The sequence below is a fragment of the Rhineura floridana genome, chromosome 5, assembly GCF_030035675.1.
Source record: "Rhineura floridana isolate rRhiFlo1 chromosome 5, rRhiFlo1.hap2, whole genome shotgun sequence".
Classification (NCBI taxonomy): domain Eukaryota; kingdom Metazoa; phylum Chordata; class Lepidosauria; order Squamata; family Rhineuridae; genus Rhineura; species Rhineura floridana.
This window is the reverse complement of record NC_084484.1, coordinates 142242469-142261917: the sequence shown is the minus strand read 5'-3', so window position 1 is coordinate 142261917 and position 19449 is coordinate 142242469. Positions and strand designations below refer to the sequence as shown.

The 19449-nt window shown below is 42.6% G+C and overlaps 1 protein-coding gene across 4 annotated transcripts in view; it reads right to left on the bottom strand.

Moving 5' to 3' along the window:
* BOC (BOC cell adhesion associated, oncogene regulated) overlaps window positions 1–19449 on the bottom strand; it is a 93698-nt gene that overhangs the window by 7329 nt on the left and 66920 nt on the right. For all 4 annotated transcript variants that reach the window (XM_061628319.1, XM_061628316.1, XM_061628317.1 and 1 more), the window contains exons 5-12: window positions 18170–18313; window positions 16645–16938; window positions 14701–14973; window positions 12843–13141; window positions 8752–8911; window positions 8357–8467; window positions 6812–7018; window positions 5565–5746 (exon numbers count right to left, since the gene is read on the bottom strand). In XM_061628319.1, the coding sequence (XP_061484303.1) occupies window positions 5565–5746; window positions 6812–7018; window positions 8357–8467; window positions 8752–8911; window positions 12843–13141; window positions 14701–14973; window positions 16645–16938; window positions 18170–18313 (1670 nt within the window). The remainder of the gene's footprint in view (window positions 1–5564; window positions 5747–6811; window positions 7019–8356; window positions 8468–8751; window positions 8912–12842; window positions 13142–14700; window positions 14974–16644; window positions 16939–18169; window positions 18314–19449) is intronic.

Genomic DNA, 19449 nt, shown 5'->3' with positions numbered 1-19449 from the left:
AGACAGCTTTTCATAGAATGATAGGGGCCAATAAGGCCTGTGAGTCCAACCCCCTGCTCAATGCAGCAATCCAACTTAAAGCATACCCAACAGGTGGTTGTCCAGCTGCCTCTTGAATGCCTCTAGGGTTGGACAGCCCACCACCTCCCTAGGGAATTGGTTCTATTGTTGTACCGCTCTAACAGGAAGTTTTTCCTGATATTCAGTCGAAATCTGGCTTCCTGCAACTTGAACCCATTATTCTTGTTATCTTCCACCTTTTTTCCTTGTTGGAATTGTTTGTAATTATGCCTTTAGAATTTCCTTTTTTAGAAACTCCCACCCATCCTGGACTCCTTTTTTCATTAGAGTTGCTTGCCATGGAACCTTATTTATCATTGTTCTGAGTTTATTAAAATTGGCTTTCTTGAAGTCCAGGGTACACGCATGGCTACTCTCAGCTTTTGCTTCCTTTAAAATCAAGAACTCAAGTATAATGTGGTTACTTTCCCCCAGACTTCCTGTAATTGTCACTTCATCCACTAAGTCATCTCTATTGGTTAGAATCAAGTCAAGGATAGCTAATCCTCTAGTTGCTTCCTCCACTTTCTGTAGAAGAAAGTCATCTCCAACACAAGTCAGGAATTTCTTGGAAGGGCCGTGTTTGGCAGAATTTGACTCCCAACAGATATCGGGGTAACTGAAGTTCCCCATTACTACTACATCATACCTCCTTGAAAAATTGGCAGTTTTCAAAAGTTTCATCTTCGTTTTCTCCATGATTTGGTGGTCGGTAGTAGACTCCAACTACCATGCTCCTTTTATTCCTTGCCCCACGTATTTTAATCTAGATACTCTCAGTGTAGCTACCAAGCTCATCCTTCTGTATTTATGTGCAGGGATATACATTTTTAACATACCATGACTCCTCCTTCCTTTCTATTCCTTCTGTTCTTTTTGACCAAGAGATATCCTTCATCTGCTGTATTCCAGTCATGGGAATCATCCCACCAAGTTTCAGCTATTAGCTCTCACGTTGTATTTACCCTCCTATATTAAGAGTTCAAGTTCATCCTGTTTGTTCCCCATACTCTGGGCATTAGCATACAGATATTGAAGATCATATGATTTATGATCTGGCTTCCTTCCTACATTTTTATGAAGACTATTACTGGGCCGCATTAGAGCCACTATCTTGGTTCCTGTAACTATGCATAAGCCTCCCTCCCCCTTAGAATTTAGTTTAAAGCTCTCCTGTTGAAGTTCTTCATGCTGCGGCCAAACTCATTCTTCCCAGTCCTTGTGAGGTGCAACCCACCACTTGTTGTCAGTCCATCTTCCAGGAACCGTAGCCCATGGTCCCAGAATCCAAATTTCTTACGTTGGCACCACCTTGATTGCCAGTCATTCACCCAGAGTATTTTTCTTTCCCTTTTGACTCCTCTTCCAAGTACAGAAGGATGGATGCGAAAACTATCTGGGCCCCAAAGTCCTTGAGCTTCCTTCCCAGAGCTTCAAAGTCTGACATTTCTTTGTAGCTCTGCCTGGCAGTATTATGTGTTCCCACATGGATGAGAAGAAAGGGATAAGTCAGTGGGCATTATGAGTGATGGCAACCCTTCTGTCACATCTCTAATCTGTCCTCCAGGGAGACAGCACACCTGGTGAGTCCATGCATTTTCTTGGCATATTTGGGTTTCTATCCCACGCAGTAGGGAGTCTCATACTATTATTACTCTTCTCTTCCTCTTGTCTGAGGTGTGGTTTCATTGCCTGTGCTTGACTGAGCTTCAGCCTCTTGCTTGCTGTTGCTCAGGGTCTCCTGTGATTCTTCCTCTGCAAGCTGTCCTCCATTCTCATCCTTAAGTGCCTGAAAGCAGTTCCATAGTTTCACCAGCAAAAGGTGTCTTCTAGCCTTCTGCTTCTAAATGTCACCTGTTTCACAGTTTCCTTCACTTTGTTGTACCTCTCTACAACAATCTCTTCTTTTGCTTCAACATGCTGTTGTTTTTCCACCTCCTGTACTTCTGCTTGCTGGTGTTGTTCCATTGTTCTAAGAACTCTTTGTCTTCTCTTAAACTCTTGAGTGAAGCCACCTCCCACTCCACACCTCTCACTTTTTATTCCAACAGCATCACCAGCTTGCACTATTTGCATTTGTATGCCACGTTGTTCTCAGGCAAGAAAACAAACACTGCACATACCTTGCAGGTCACCACCCATCCACAGACCCTACTAACTTTTGTTTCTTTCTTTCTACTTATATTGGAATGGCCTGTGCTTTGTCCTGTTTACTTCAGGGTAAACAAGAGAGTCCCACTGATATGTGGTGTGCGCTACAATACAACTTTTTTTTTTTTAGGGACCTCCCCCACCAAACTCCACTGCCAAACTCCTGTTAGCTCTCCCTGTTTGCTCATTCTGTTAACTCACTCTCTGAGAGCTGGCTCAGTTGTATATCCTCTGGACCAGTAGACAACTCCTTCTGCTCTGCTCAGTTAGGAGTCAGAAAACAGAATGGCTCTAGGCACAAACTGCTGGGTAGAGTTTTTTTCCAATAGAAAATTTGGAAAATAAATATATCCATCAACTTGTGCCTAGGGCTAATAGCTGTCTTGTTTGGTTGAAGCAAGAGTTCTCAAAACTGCATGGCACATGTGTGTTGTAAAACAGGCCACTGTTTCTCACTGTCCATCTTCAGCTCACTACTCATTTTGTACTGCATCTCAGCAGAGATACATCAATACGGTCTACACTGACTGGCAGCATGTCACTAGCATAGTTGTTTCTTAGCCCTTCCACTGTAGATCAATAGCTCATGATGGCAGGGGTTTACCCAGGGACTTTTATATATGCATCCAAACTACAAAGCAAGTGTTCTGCTATTAAGCTTTATCTCCCTGGGGGCTTCTTTCTACTCTTCTACTTTTCTACCCACCCCCTTTTCTAAGCATCCCTCATTTACCTACTTATCTCTTCTTCTTCCAAAGAAACCCTTTCTTACAAATGCAGGACATCCAATACCAAGCATTTGTTTCCCAACTACACTGCTTGTTTATTTATTTATTTATTTATTTATTTATTTATTAAATTTGTTAGACGCCCATCTGGCAAGGGTTATCCTGCCACTCTGGGCAACGTACAATAAAATACAAATACATTCCATAAAAAACATAAGCAGAAAAATTAAAACCACCCCTAGAACTGCAATCTAACAACCTAAACCCCCTCCCCAGCCTGGCTGAAGAGCCAAGTCTTCAAGGCCCATCGAAAGCACAGCAAGGAGGGGGCCTGCCAGAGGTCAGTTGGCAAGGCATTCCATAGCGAAGGAGCCACTACAGAGAAGGCTCTTGACCTAGTCCTCTCCAGTCTAGCTGCTTTTGTACAGGGAATAAGGAGTGAACCATTCATGGACGATCTTGTTCGACGGCACCCCTGGTGAGAATGAAGGCGTTCCTTTAAGTACAGAGGGCCGGCTTCAAATAAGGTCTTGAAGGTTAAAGTCAGAACCTTAAATTTGGCCCGAGCGACCACCGGCAACCAGTGCAGCTCCCTGAGGACGAGTAATATGATCTCGGCGGCGGCTGCCTTTAATCAGGCGAGCTGCCACATTCTGCACTAGCTTCCCACCGAAAGCCACGCAGTCGAGCAAGGCGCCGTCCAAACTCTATCTAGTGGAAGGGGGCGTTTCGGAGCCAACTGGTCTAGTGCCTCGGTGATCCCAGTGTTCCATCTGGACACCAAGGTCTCTGCTGGATGGCCATGAAAAGATATTAAGGAATCTCCCAGCTCACGTATGAATCCCTCAGGGTTCATTAACCATCTAGGGCGAATCATCCTCGTGGACACTCTACCCCTACAGGGGAATGGTGGCAATCGAATGTCTATTCTAACTAGGTAATGGTCCGACCAGGACAAGGGGGTAGTGACCATGCCCTCCACTTCCAAGTCATTGCCCTCCTCTCCCGGCACAAACACCAGGTCAAGGGCATGACCAGCTGCATGTGTAGGCCCTGTTTGAATGGATTGTAGCTCCTAGGCAGCCATGGTGTCCATGAAGTCTCGGGTCACTCCTGAGAGGGAGGCCTCAAGAGTACACGTTAAAATCCCCCAACACTACCAAGTTTGGGGATTGTGCGCAAGCCTCCAAGACCACCTCCAGCACCTTGGCTAAAGAATCCGACATGCAGCGTGGTGGGCGATATACCAGTAGGAACCCGAGGCTACCCTTTAGGCCCAATCGCCAGTACAGGCAGTTGGTGATCTTAGTCTCCCGGAAGGGAGGCCTGGAGAAAAGCAGGGAACTGCGGTAAATAACAGCCACTCCTCCCCGCCCCCCGCCCGCCAGTTCTTGGCTGCTGCGCAAACAGAAACCCCACTGGGCATATGGCTGCTAAGATGGGGGCTGTGCCCTCATCCAGCCAAGTTTCTGTGATGCATGCCAGATCTGCCCGCTCATCCAGAATCATATCATGGATGAGGGGGGTCTTTTGAGTAACCAACCTGGCATTAACCAGCAGCAGTCGGAGGCCAGAGGACTGGACCAGGCGACCCCACCCACTCCTCTAGAATTCTGAGCGGGCCCAGCGCAAGTGATAGGTAATACACATCGCCCCCCCAAACCCTTATGCTGACAAGAACGGGCCTTGAGCCTCCGTCGGCGGCTGGTACCCAGAGTGCTTAAATGTTGAACTTCGGGCACCCCTCCAAAACCACCCACTGATAGACACATGTCCCACATGTTGACACCCTCTTCCCTCCTCATCATGGCCATGCTGTTATGTTCATAATACAACCACTTAAACAGAGTGTGTGTGTGTGTGTGTGTGCGTGTGTGTGTTTCCAATGGATTTTCCCACAGGCAGGAAAATGGAGAGTATCTGGGGCGGTTACCTGGGAATCTATATATGCAGTGAGCAGTTTGATAGCACTCTTTAGGTCCTGGCATTGACTATTCCCAGGCACAATATATTACACTATAAGAATAGAAGAAAATATGGGAAACATTTCCACATTAGCTACAAACTGGAAAAACTGTACAGGCTATAAAGACATCTCTTTGTGTTCCGGAAAGAATAAAAAATCCACATGTGGATACATCATTAGCACATTGTCTATTTTTCTTCAGCTAAAGGAGACTTGCTCTGTCAAAGTTCAAGAACCTCTGTTTTAAAGCAAAAACCATTAGCAAAGTTATCTGTGGGACTTTGGCAGTGGCTATAAAGTGCTACATAGCAACGAGTAAAAAACATATTTTGAGGAGTAATCCTGATCATTTATGTAACTTTTAAATAAAATGCAATGAACACAAACGATCTCAGCCATAAGGTCAATAAAATCAAACAGGACACTTGAGTGTGGAAACACAGACTAGCAAATGTCTGGAAAAGCTTAACATAATAGATTAGAAGTGAAATGACAGAGAAATTTAGAGTGGCAATAACAATTACCCTTTGGAATAATCTGTATCAGCAGTGTTAATAGGAATAATCTTGTGAGAAATCCTATGAAATCTGACAGCACACTTTGCTGCCGATTCAAAAATCTTTTGCACTCCAGTCCCAAATCCTATCTCTGTTGCTTACCATCCATTTCAGCATGATGGTGGTCTCATTGATGGCATCAGTGAAGGTGATGTAAGGACCTGCAACAGGAGGGTCATATACACGGTTGCTGTAGCCTGATACCACATATGGTCTAGATGGAGCACTCGGTTCACTCTCCCCCAGTATGTTGAGTGCTCGCACCCGAAATTTATAGGATGTGCCTGGAGTGTGGAATGGAGAAACAATAGTGAAAAAAAGTGATCAGGGGGAGTGACTTCTGACCTTGGTATTTTCCTTGTTAATCTCTTCCTGAAAACTGAGCCATTCCATATTAACAGGTGGCAAAATGACATATTGCAGAGCTGGTGTTTCCTGACCCAATGACCTAAGAAACAAAATAGCAGCAAAAGCCTGATTTCAGGGCTCCCCCCCCCAACAATGACTGCTCTTTAAAAGGTTCATTTTTTTGCCTGGTCTGAATGATCAAGAGATCAGAGTTGCTACCTTACTCCAGATACACAGAAGAGACTGAATGCCAATCTACATGCCAAATTGCCAACAAGTGTAACGAAAGCTCAACTATGGTTTTGATTTTTGCATGAAAAGTGGCTTCAGGACAGAGGTTTTGAGAGTGGAGAAGAGAAACAGGAGGACACACAAGCTTAACTGTTTTTCTTCCTACCATTTCTTCAAAAGTGTATTTTTTAGGACAAACACAGACTTGAAATCTTATAGGGGGGAAAGCTGTGGGTGGGTGGGTGACTTCATTGAGTCACAGAATTCTAGAGTTGGAAGGGATCTAAGTCCAGTTCCCTGCTCAGTGCAGAACTCTTACAACTACAGAATCTCTGCCAGAGCCCCCCCCCCAGTTTCTGCCCAGCATATCTCCTGAGCAGTAGTTTCACCTGGAGTGTCAAAACAGCAGGCAGGAAAAGGTTTAATCCCTCCCCACCCCCATTTCTCTGTTTCCAATTGACCCTTCTGAAGGAGCTTTGAAAAAAGAGAGCTGCTGGGCTGCTGCAAGTAATGTGTAGTTTGGCACAGAGAAAGTGGTTCAAGGCTTTTTGTCTCTACAGAATAATTGGAGGATTCAAGAAAGCATCTGCAAAATTTCACATTTCTCTGGAAAAGGAGCATGAATTAGTAACCAACTTTGAAATGACCTTTTCTCCTTGGCATGGGTAAGGATTTCTGTAGCAATGGACAAGATATGAAGCCATTAGTAAAAGTACAATCTTTTCAAGGGCCAGCAAAAGTAACTGTGCTGGAGACTGAAGATATCCTACCTTTCTCTAGTCCCGTAATTTCCACAGAGAGACGAGAAGGGTGAATGTCACTTGTGGCTAGCACCCAGTCCCCAAGCTTCTTCAGTATCTTATATTCTACTCGGAATGACTGAATGGGGAATCCTCCATTCCCACGTGGGATCCAAGTCACGTAGACAGAGGTCTCAGATGCCATAGAGATGGTGGGGCGATCTGGAGCCTCGGGTGCTGCAAGGAATAAAATGGTAATGTTAACAGATATAAAACCAGCCTCCCGGTTCCAGAGTGGAGGAGCAGGGCTACAGCCAACCTTCCTCCCTCAGTGAGGCTGCCACATTTCCAAGTGGGGTTTCAAATAACAGAATAGAAAAATCAATGATTTCCTCATAAGTAGCAGAAACATCCTGTCACAAGCCAAAGTCTCTATATTATTTTGGTATCTATGAATTGCTATGGTCAAAAATGTGTAAAGTGAAAAATTACAGTAAGTTCAAAAGCTTCTGCTACCAATAATCAACAATATCATTTAATAAATAAAAGCTTCGGTAAGCTTTAATCTGTTGTTTTGGGGATGGGGATCTGTGTACGATCCTACAAATTCAAGAGGATTTATTTAATTCTGCTGGATCTGATAGTTGGGGCAGGACAAGAGGGAGAGAAGCAACCAGAGTGAGTACTGCCCAAGTGGTGTAACAATCAATCTCTTCCCGTGGAGCTCTGGGAATTGTTGGTCTCTGAACACCCTTAACAGTTCCCACGATTCTTTAAAGTGGCATAATAGTGCAGATGAGGCCTTAATCAAAATTTCAAATGTGCCCAAGGTTGGTGACTCCTTAAGCACCCTGCCATGCTACAATTCTACTAGCTAAAGTGGTGTGCTTTATTTCAGGTTCATGTAAACATGGTGAGGTTGACAGTGACAAAGTCCCAAAATATTACATGGTATCATATATCATATATTTTCCCCACTATCATATACTGATTTGTTCCATCTAAGGTGGAATTAAAACAAATCCGTTTTCCAGGATGAAAAGTGGTCCCCTTGGTCCTGCCCTTGCTACTACTCTGAAGAGGAGCATGATGTCAGCATTTTTTCCTGTAAAAAGAATTCTGCCTATATTCTATTACATCGGGGTGGAGAACCTGTGGCCCTTCAGATGTTGCTAAACTACAACTCCCATCATCTCTGACTCTTGGCCGTGTTGGATGGGGCTGATGGGAGTTGGAGTCCAACAGCATCTGGAGGGCCAAAGGTTCCCCTTTCGGCTCTATTTTTAAAAAGACAGTTTTTTTAAAAAAAAGTTCTATTTAAAAAATAGCAGACATTTCCCCCCACTATCACATACTGGACAATTTGTCTGATAGGTGCTTGTGGCCAGAAAAACAGTCACTCAGACTTAGAAATGTGGCCTAATAAGGACTGGAGAGAAGCAACAGAGATAAGTAAACTCTTCTGGCTGTTTGTGTCTGTCTTGTCTTTTTTTCATTCTCACTACAATCAATTTTTTCCCCGTCTGCCTCTCCCAAGAATAACCCTTTCTGCTGCAAATCTGAAAACAGCCTTACGGGACAGGCGAGTATTGTCTGACTGGTTGCTGCTCCGAGAGCTGGTGCCGGGGTCATCCTTCTGAATCTGCTGTTCTTTGGTGGCAACAATATCTGGTTTTGGTCGTCGTCCTAAACAAGACAAATTAGTAAAGATGGTGTGGGATAAAAGAATAATATTTAGTGGCTATTGCTCCAATAGACAACTTACATTCTAAGGACATAAATGACTTTTGTTAATATAAATATGGCAAGCTGCATGATTTGTTTGTGGGGAAACCTTCAAATTTTGTTATTTTATGTTTTCCATTTTCCCCCTAAAGACAACCAAGGAAAGCAAGTCTCTAAATGATAAAACCGCTAGCATCTGGACAAGGAGATCACTTATATCTCTAGGGAAAGTACTTCATATTTACCAGTCCTGAAAGTCACCATGGCTGTCTGGCCCTCTCCAGCACAGTTATAAGCAGCCATCTCCACTTCATACAAACTTCCTGGATCCAATTTGGTTAGAGTCAGATGATGCTGGCTGGCAGGGACATCCCTCACTGTCCAGGTCTCTGAAGAATTCATTACCTGTTAAACAAGCACACTTATCAGTGGATTCAATTACCTTCTCTTTATTATAGGTAACAGGGTTAATAAAGCATTTTTTGCCAAAGCAAGATCTAAAGTTAAGCACATGCAACTGAAACAACTACATACTGCTTCTCTTTTTACCCCATCTCCCCTTTCCCCCCTTTCCTCTATAGCTTTCCTGCATTACATTTTAGATTGTATGCTCCTCAGGACAGGGTCCTGTCCTCTTGCATTCTGCAAAATGCTGTCATACTGACAGAGTAGCTGGAGGTTGAGTAGTAAAAGCAGCAGCAGCAACATTGTGATGAGTCAGTTCTCAGAAACTTGAAGCTACTTTGCAGCATTATCATATTAAATTGCTACCACTTAGAGGACCCTATTTACAATCCCACGGTCCAAAGAGTCTACCAGATTTTGGAGGGGGGGGTACAGAGGACTGCAAAGGGAGGAGGAATCAAGAAAACTGCCTTCCTCACCTTTCATTGCTGGAAGCCTCTGACAGACTGAAGCACCTTCTATGAGTGAAGTGACACAACTGGATACAACCCTACAATTTTGAAGTCACCTGTCCTAAAAGGAAAAGTGACCCTGTTTTGTCTAGAACAGGGAAATGAGACCAGTGACATTTTTGTCACTGAGAAATGTAGACAAACCTGCAATATGAAACAAACAGAACTATGTGTCTGACTGAATTCTGGTATTTGGTACCCAGTGCTAAGCACCATTTGTATTACCAATTGACTGAATCCAGTTCTAGTTATGTGCAACTAGTTTCAAGAACTAACTAGTGGTTCCACACAGGACACAAATCCCAATCTGCATCTGCATCTTCTGCATGTGCAGAACTCTGATTAAGTAGCTGTATTTCTCTTGCTGGATCAGACTGAATATATTATTCAGTGCATTCTGTGAAATTAATACCAAGGGATTTAATCTTTCAGTTGGGTAAACAATATTCAGTGTGGGGAGGCATTTTCATTCCTCAATATCCCTTTTTAGGTGACATAGTAGGAGGATTTTTTAAATCTCAATTAATTTTAAATTTTCTTCTTTCCTTGGCCTCCTTTTTAAATTTATAATCTGCTTTTTGACTCCATGCAAGCATCAGTTTTGTTCTAAATAAGATGGCCTAAGTTCCTAGCAATACTCAGCATTCACATCACAGAAAGAATACATGCCTCAGTACTTTGGTAATACCGCACAAATTACAGAGCATCATATACAACATTTCACAGGCTTCATAATGCACACTCACTTGGACAGATAGGCGACCAATAAATAAAATTATTATTATTATTAAAAACCAGCCATGTTCACAGAGTATCTGTAATCCTATTACTGACCTTGCGCCATACTCTGACCTTCATCTTCTGCAGTTTAAAAGTTTAAAAATGCCTACCTGATTTTTAATTAATTTAAGAAATTTAGCATTGAACTCAATGATAAGCCCAGGCATGCTCAGTAAGAACCAACTGTCAGTGTTCTAAAAGCTGGACTCACAGCTGCTTGCCTAATCAGGGGGCCACACCCACCCAGATATTTATTTCACTTTAGACAGTAAGAACATAAGAAGAGCCTGCTGGATCAGGCCAGTGGCCCATCTAGTCCAGTATCCTGTTCTCACAGTGGCCAACCAGGTGCCTGGGGAAAGCCCGCAAGCAGGACCTGAGTGCAAGAACACTCTCCCCTCCTGAGGCTTCCGGCAACTGGTTTTTAGAAACATACTGCCTCTGACTAGGGTGGCAGAGCACAGCCATCATGGCTAGTAGCCATTGATAGACCTGTCCTCCATGAATTTGTCTAATCTTCTTTTAAAGCCATCCAAGCTGGTGGCCATTACTGCATCTTGTGGGAGCAAATTCCATAGTTTAACGATGCGCTGAGTAAAGAAGTACTTCCTTTTGTCTGTCCTGAATCTTCCAACATTCAGCTTCTTTGAATGTCCACGACTTCTAGTATTATGAAAGAGGGAGAAAAACTTTTCTCTATCCACTTTCTCAATGCCATGCATAATTTATACACTTCTATCATGTCTCCTCTGACCCACCTTTTCTCTAAACTAAAAAGCCCCAAATGCTGCAACCTTTCCTTGTAAGGGAGTTGCTCCATCCCCTTGATCATTCTGGTTGATCTCTTCTGAACCTTTTCCAACTCTATAATATCCTTTTTGAGATGAGGCGACCAGAACTATACACAGTATTTCAGATGTGGCTGCACCATAGATTTATACAAAGGCATTATGATATTGGCTGCTTTATTTTCAATACCTTTCTTAATTATCCCTAGCATGGAATTTGCCTTTTTCACAGCTGCCGCACACTGGGTCGACATTTTCATTGTGCTTTCCACTACAACCCTGAGGGCTCTCTCCTGGTCAGTCACCGCCAGTTCAGACCCCATGAGCGTATATGTGAAATTAAGATTTTTTGCTCCAATATGCATAATTTTACACTTGTTTATATTGAATTGCATTTGCCATTTTTCTGCCCATTCACTCAGTTTGAAGAGGTCTTTTTGGAGCTCTTTGCAATCCCTTTTTGTTTTAACAACCCTGAACAATTTAGTGTCGTCAGCAAACTTGGCCACTTCACTGCTCACTCCTAATTCTAGGTCATTAATGAACAAGTTGAAATGTACAGGTCCCAATACCACTTTCTACAGCCCTCTATTGGGAGAACTGCCCATTTATTCCTACTCTCTGCTTTCTGCTTCTTAACCAATTCCTTATCCACAAGAGGACCTCTCCTTTTATTCCATGACTGCTAAGTTTCCTCAGAAGTCTTTGGTGAGGTACCTTGTCAAATGCTTTTTGAAAGTCTAAGTACACTATGTCCACTGAATCACCTCTATCTATATGCTTGTTGACACTCTCAAAGAATTCTAATAGGTTACTGAGACAGGACTTTCCCTTGCAGAAGCCATGCTGGCTCTGCTTCAGCAAGGCTTGTTCTTCTATGTGCTTAGTTAATCTAGCTTTAACAATACTTTCTACCAGTTTTCCAGGGACAGAAGTTAAGCTAACTGGCCTGTAATTTCCGGGATCCCCTCTGGATCCCTTTTTGAAGATTGGTGTTACATTTGCCACTTTCCAGTCCTCAGGCACGGAGGAGGACCTGAGGGACAAGTTACATATTTTAGTTAGCAGATCAGCAATTTCACATTTGAGTTCTTTGAGAACTCTCGGGTGGATGCCATCTGGGCCCGGTGATTTGTCAGTTTTTATATTTTCTATTAAGTCTAGAACTTCCTCTCGTTACCAGTATTTGTCTCAGTTCCTCAGAATTCCTTCCTGCAAATGTTATTTCAGGTTCAGGGATCTGCCCTATATCTCCCACTGTGAAGACAGATGCAAAAAATTCATTTAGTTTCTCTGCAATCTCCTTATCGTTCTTTAGTACACCTTTGACTCCCTTATAATCCAAGGGTTCAATCGCCTCTCTAGATGGTCTCCTGCTTTGAATGTACTTACAGAACTTTTTGTTGTTGGTTTTTATGTTTTTATGTGTTTTTAGCGCTTTTGTTTGCCGCCTTGGGCTCCTGCTGGGAGGAAGGGCGGGATATATAATAATAAATAAATAAACAAACAGTTTTATTATTAATATTAACTTCCCCGTTCTTATGATTTTCATTTATTTTCTTTTTTTTTTGGCCCTAAATTACACTTAAGTCATTTAAAAACTTGTTTAAAAAAAGTAGTAATTCTTGGTTTGTAGGAAGATTTAGGGAGGGGCCCCTGATAATGCATCGTGCCCTGGGCCCAGTGCCAGCTCTCAGCAGCCCTGCACAGTGCAAATATCCTGATCCAAAGCTGTAGCTGATGCTACATAAACAGGCAAAAGAGCATAAACCATACAGAGCATTCCAGAGAAACTAATTCCGCATAATTATAAAAATATATGGTTCATGAGTTAAAAAGGAATATGCTAACCTTACGATGTTTTACAACATAGTAGAGGACAGGGGCTCTGCCATCATGCCGTGGTCTCCACAACAATTCATATGAATCAGTTTTAGTAGTCCGGGGAAAGCTAAGGATGACAGGGGCCTCAGCAAGAGACACCAGTTCTTTAGTGGTACACTGGACAGATACTGCTGGTGTTGTGGGCCTGGGTCTTTGCAGGATTGCTTTGTCTTTCAGCATTTTTTCAGTGTTGCCAGGCTTGGTAGGTGATGTGGCAGACAGAGTTGAATTTGCAACAGAATCTTGCTGTGGCTTCAGAGTTATTTCTGGAAGGTAAGCAAGAAGACAACAAGCATTTTAAACGAACTCTAAAACATCTAACAAATTTCTTAAAACTGACAATCACTTGCTCCCAACAGCCAGGATAAGGTGAATCTTAACTAAAAACTACCACACAAGTCTTCAGTGGGCTTTACGCTGCTTCTTCTTAATTTGATGTTATGCTCTCATAACATGAATTCAGCAGTAAGATGAACACTAACCTGATTATCACATGGGGGCCTTATTACCAAATGGAAGCCAAAGAGTTAGGCCTGGCTAGGGACCATATCTTTCTACAATATCAACATTCTCGAGAGCTTGGTAAGTTTTTCATAGTCTTTCAATTTTGTTAAAAAGGCTGCATTTGCCAGAGGGCAAGCTCTAAGCATCTGGGACTCCGGTGCACTGGACACCAACCTCCTCTTGTCTAAACAAAATCCAAATGTTGTCTCAAGGACACCAAACTTATTCATCAATTAAATTGCTAGTACATCTGACATAGCGTGTTTAGAAATTATGTTCTAGCTGGAGACTTTTTGCAAAATTTTATATATTTTGGCAAGGGAAGGGACTTCTAAAGAAGAAGGAATAAAGAAAGGGTGGGGTAATATGACATATGCCACGATTGTCATTATCTCATATTTAATACGTTTACTGTTTGATTTTTACAAACTTTTCCTAATTTTTTATAAGCTGTGTATAGTACTGCTGTTGCAACTGAAGAGTGGAAGATAATCTGGCCTATTAATAAACATATAAATGGATGGACGAATGGATGGATAGATGGATTAGATAGATAGATTAGATACATTGAAATTTAAGGGGCTCAAGTCAGGGAAAGGGAGCTATGCAGGGAAAGCTCTTCTCCCTGAATCATGGGGGGACCTACCCAAGATACAGCCTGCATGTAGTAAGGTATTTTTATGCAATACACTGAAAACTATACATCTACTAAAGTAACCATCTCAGGAAGCTCCATTCTGGATCAGAAACTAACTTGAGATGTATGGCATGCAGGGTCGGAACCAGGGATCAGCCAGGTTGGGCCCTGGCCGAGGGCCCCTGTGGGTGCCCTCCTTAGGTTGGGAGGGTGGCGCTCCCATTCCGTAATCCGCAGTAGCATCAGCTCCTGACCCTGCCACAGATCGCGGAGAGGGAGCTCCTCAGAGCCACCCCAATACAGTCAGTGCAGACTTCAACAAGCCCACACGAATGCCTCACCTACCTGTGAATGACTTGCGCGTTGTGCGTGCATGCCTGCCAGCAACCAAGATGATGGCGGGGGCTTTCCTAAGGGGCTGATGCCCCCGCTACCATCTTGGTCAATGGCAGGCATGCACATAGCACACATACCATTTACAGGGATGGGAGATGTAGGTGGGACTTAAGGGTGGGTTTATTTGCCCTGCGCCAAAGGAGTTGGGCTACAGCATCACAGGGGATGCTGGTGCTCAAGGGCACAGGCATGCCTGACGCTGGCCCTAATGGTATGATATAACCATGGAAAACAAATAGTCCTACTACATATCACTATATGAACCCCCTAACTTCACTTTAGACTTACCCAGCCCAGTAGTTCTCAGTTGTATCATAGCCTGTGCACTCCCCACTTCATTCTCTGCCATGCACTGATATATTCCTTCATCCTCAGGCCCCACACTGTAGACCCGTAGGGCCTTGCGGGATAGTTGCATTCGATGGCTAGAGAAGAGAGGAACTGCATTATGCAGCCACACAACTGATGGCTGGGGGTTCCCTCGAACCTTGCAGATGAACTTTGCACTCTGACCCCATGTGATGATCTGCTGGGATAGTTCCAAGGTTACCTCTGGAGGTTCTGTAAAGGAAATACAGTTACATTTCAAATGATTATGAAGACAGTTGTGAGAACGTCCATTCATCTCTGAAATAGGCAGTGAAGAAAATGTGAAATATTTGTAGCTATCATCATAAGTCCCTGCATTATGAACAGGCAGTTATGAAGACAGCAATACTCAAAACTATTTCTCCTTGCGCACAGCAATTTTTCCTAAATCAAAAATTCCTCCATAAGTAAATGCTCCATACATTTCAAAATACATCCTTGGGAAATGGACAGTCAGTACCCCTGCTGTGACTGGAGGCTCTAGACCTGAAAACAAACGGACCTCTCTTTTCATTAAATCCCATCAAGAACTGGGTCCCATCAAGAACTGATCCAGGTTCTTGGGCTAGCCAATGACACAGGTAACTTATTCATGTGTTGAACTCTGTAAACTACTTCCGTCAATAACAATGGTCTATTTTGTGTTTCTTTTATGTGTGTGTCTACCAGGTAATCCTATCAAATTTGGCTTATTATACATGTAGAGGAAATAGCTTTCTTGATTGGCCAGGAAATATCTGGCCTTCCTGAGGTCACAGCCCAGATGCCTCCCTTTATATTTGTTTCCTCTAGAAGTAGGGAAGGGGGGAAGAAATGCCTCTTTTGTCTTTTTGCTTGATCATCAAACTTGACATAACATATACTGAAATCTCTGTCATTTCTTTGTGTGTGAGAGAGAGACTAAGGACCAAATTCACATGAGTCTGCTTTTCACAGCACATTCCATCTAGCTTAGTATGTGTTTAGTTACTGAATATACTTTTCTGTTTTATTTTGATTATATTTATGCATGTATGTGTGCCTAGAATTACAATGTCTCAGTACATAACTCTGTTTTAATCTTTGCCTTTGCCTTCAAAGCTTGCCTACGTGGGCACTCTACGTGGGTCTGATCATGAAGACGACTCGGAAACTTCAACTGGTCCAAAATGCAGCAGCCAAATCACTGGCTGGGGTTCATGTTAGAACTCATATAACCCCTTTTTTAAAACAGCTGCATTGCTTGCCAGCTCGTTTCCAGGCCTAGTTTAAGGTCCTCACGTTAGTGTTTAAAGCCCTAAATGACTTAGGTCCCCAATATCTGAAAGATTGCCACCTTCCCTACAGACCCTCTCAGGTGTTGAGAACAGCAGAGGGGGCCATATTGGTATTTCCGCCACCCTCAGAAGTTTGGGGGGTGGCCCAGTAGAGGGCATTATCTGTGGCAGCCCCTAATCTGTGGAATTCCCTCACCACCGAGGTGTGTCTGGTAACTTCACTGTACAACTTTTGGCAAATGCTGAAGGCACACCTCTCTACCCTGGCCTTTGACACCTGAGATGTACATTTTTAGGACCTACCCTATTTTCTGTGATGTTGTTTAGGTTGTTTTTAACTGTTTTCAATTATGTGTTTAAACTTGTTGTAACCCGCCCTGGGACCTTTAGGTGAAGGGCAGGTAATGATGAATCATCCTCATTAACTTAGGCAGCCATTGGGAGTTAGGCCTCTGAGTGAACTCTATTTGCTTGTGAGCATTAAAATTCACCTCAAAAACAGTTCTGAATAATAGGACCATGTGGGATTGCCCAAAGCCACCTCTGGACCATGGTTATAGCTACTGTGTCTCAGGGGAACAAGGAAGGAAACTGCAGTTGTACTCACCAAATACTTGAACATTGTAGAGAATGAATGCTGCTGCAGCCTCACCCACTCCATTGTCAGCCATACAGCTATAGGTCCCTGAGTCTTCCTCACTGATTGCATCAATTAGAAGATTGCTAAGAAGGAACTGAGTCTTGTTGTAGCCAGAGACATTGGAGCCATCCTTAGCCCATGTGACACGTGGAGGTGGAATCCCACTAGCTACACATTCAAGGATTAGAGTTTGACCCTTAGTGACAATGATCTTCTGAGCCTCTGGGGGATAGATTATGCGAGCTGCCTCAGCTGTTGAGCCTAGTGCAAAAAGAGAAATCAGTGAAAGACAGTCATACACAACAGAACAAGGTGCACTATGTAGATAGAAATGCCTATTGCTGCTAAAAAGCTACTTAACAGGATGTCACTATATGATGGAAGAGTTTCAGCAACTTTGCCGTCAACAACTTGAAGACACAAAATCATATATTTTTTTTAAAAAATCATATACATTTAAAAATAATACCAAAAGCAACAGAGAATATACAATGGAGCCTGCTGATGGTGGAATGATAAGCTTCTACAACCTGTACTACATAATGCTCAAATTGATTAACAACAGTGATATTTATTTATATATTTATTTTACATCCTGCCCTTCCTCAAAGAAGGATATGAGATGGTTTTTGCTGTTATCTCATTACACTTCACAACAATGACATAAGAAAGATCAGGTTGAGAAACAGTGTTTAGGAGGGTCAGCCAGCTAGATTCACTATTGAATTGGGAGCAGAGGAAGTGATTCTGAACCTGGGTGACCAACATCTAAACTTGACATTATTTCCACTGTAACACACTAGCTCTCAATAAATATCCTGTTCTCATGCTCTGTGGTATTTTAATAAAACTTTAAACACGCTTGACACAAAAGCACTGCCAAACTGGTTAGCACATGCTATTTTATTTATTTCATTTCACTTCTCATAAAACATCCCAAAGTGATTTAACAATAAAAACACACAGTGAAAACATACGTAAAAACAATTCCAAGTCCAAAACACAAACCTTTTCAACTATGGACAATCTGAATATTTGCTTAATGCTGGTGTTTTAAACTGAAATGGGAAAGTAAAAAAGGGATTATGAACAGAAAAAGGTGAGCAGAGGCATTCACCTAGCCCTACAAAAAAAACCATAAGTTTCATGGGAGGGTGTTGTGGCCGCTTCCCTCTCTCTATGGGTATATGTATAATCAGTGGGGGGTGATGAATACAATAAGAGGCCTTTTGACACATCTTGATGTGAGGCAGGAACAGAAAGAGAAGGGCTTTAATAAGGAGCAATACGTTTGAAAGTATACAGCAGAGCACTTTCTTTAGAAACTCTTGTACAGAAAGCTTGTGAAAGCAAGCTCTCAAACATGACGGGCTTGTGTAAAACATCAAAGGTAGCTTACCCCGAATGCATTTGGCAGCATCTACAAAATGGGACCACCACCCTAAGACAGCCTTACGTCACAGAACCCAAATATTCAGAAGAGGTGACTTACATCTCACACGGAGTCTCTCACTAGACACAGACGTTTTTACTTCCTGGGTGACAGGGTTGTAGGCTGCACATTTGTAAGTTCCCTCATCATTCTGGCTGGCATTGACTATCTGAAGATTCCCAGATGGCATGATCAGATAATTGTCTGTTAAGATACAGGAGCAAAAGATTCAGAACCGTTTCCTAAGGCAGTGAATGTCTGTGCTGTACAGTTTCTAGCATGCTGTAGATACAAAATTATTATTATTTATTAAATTTCTTAGACGCCTACTACTAAAAATAGTCTCAAGGCGACTTACAGTAAAAGTACTATAAATATATATTACTTATGTGCTGTACTTCCCAGTCGGATATACATAAGCTAAATCAACAGTGAAGTACTCTGCAGCTTTTGTCTGTAGCTTGTGCAACCTGAGGAGACAGATTCTGGCTCTCTTGAGTAGCCTCTCCTATTGAAGAGAATAGAGGCAGTTCTCATCATCTAGACTAGGCAAATATATACAGCTTAAAAATTGACAGCCTTGGCATTTTTTTTCCATCAAGCTTTGTAATGAATATGAATACTGTACAAAATTGTTTTTCCTGTAAGAACGAGTAAATATATTTCTATAAAGAAAAAAAAGGGCACTTTTTCTTTTAAAAAAAACAATTCCACACAGTTCTAGGTGGGACTGTTAAGAGACAGTAACATGTAAAGCTTTAAAGGCACAATCAGAGGAAAGTGAGTGCTACATCTGCTATACTTTTCAAGTGTTCTTATTCTAAAGCCAAAGCCTTCCGCATTTGAAATTCCAATTGTCAACTTTTGCTTCAGCTCCTTTTTGGTCTTGTAAGGAGGCAGGCAGAGCTCATGGAAGCAAGTGTGGGCAACAGGTAACCAGTTTGTGGACACTATACTCTTTGAAATCTTGAAATTCAGGTCAGCCATTCCTCCTACGGGTACTATTGCAGGAGGTTTTTTTTGAAACTCAAGAAGAAATTCAAGTACTACTTCCCGGAAATACTGGACAGTAAGATCAGTTTTCTGGTAGCCATCATATTGCGTGTGCCTCTTGAGAGCAGGGCTGTGGAGTCAGAGTCGTGAGCAATTTTGGGTGGAGTCGGAGTCGGTAGAAATGTACCGACTCCGACTCCTTCATAAATGGCAAATGTATGTTAACTAGTAATAACAAATTTACTGTAGTAAAATGGTAGCACAAGGCATTTCATCACCACCACGTGAATCCAGAGCTTGGAAAAGTTACTTTTTAAAACTACAACTCCCATCAGCCCCAGGGATTG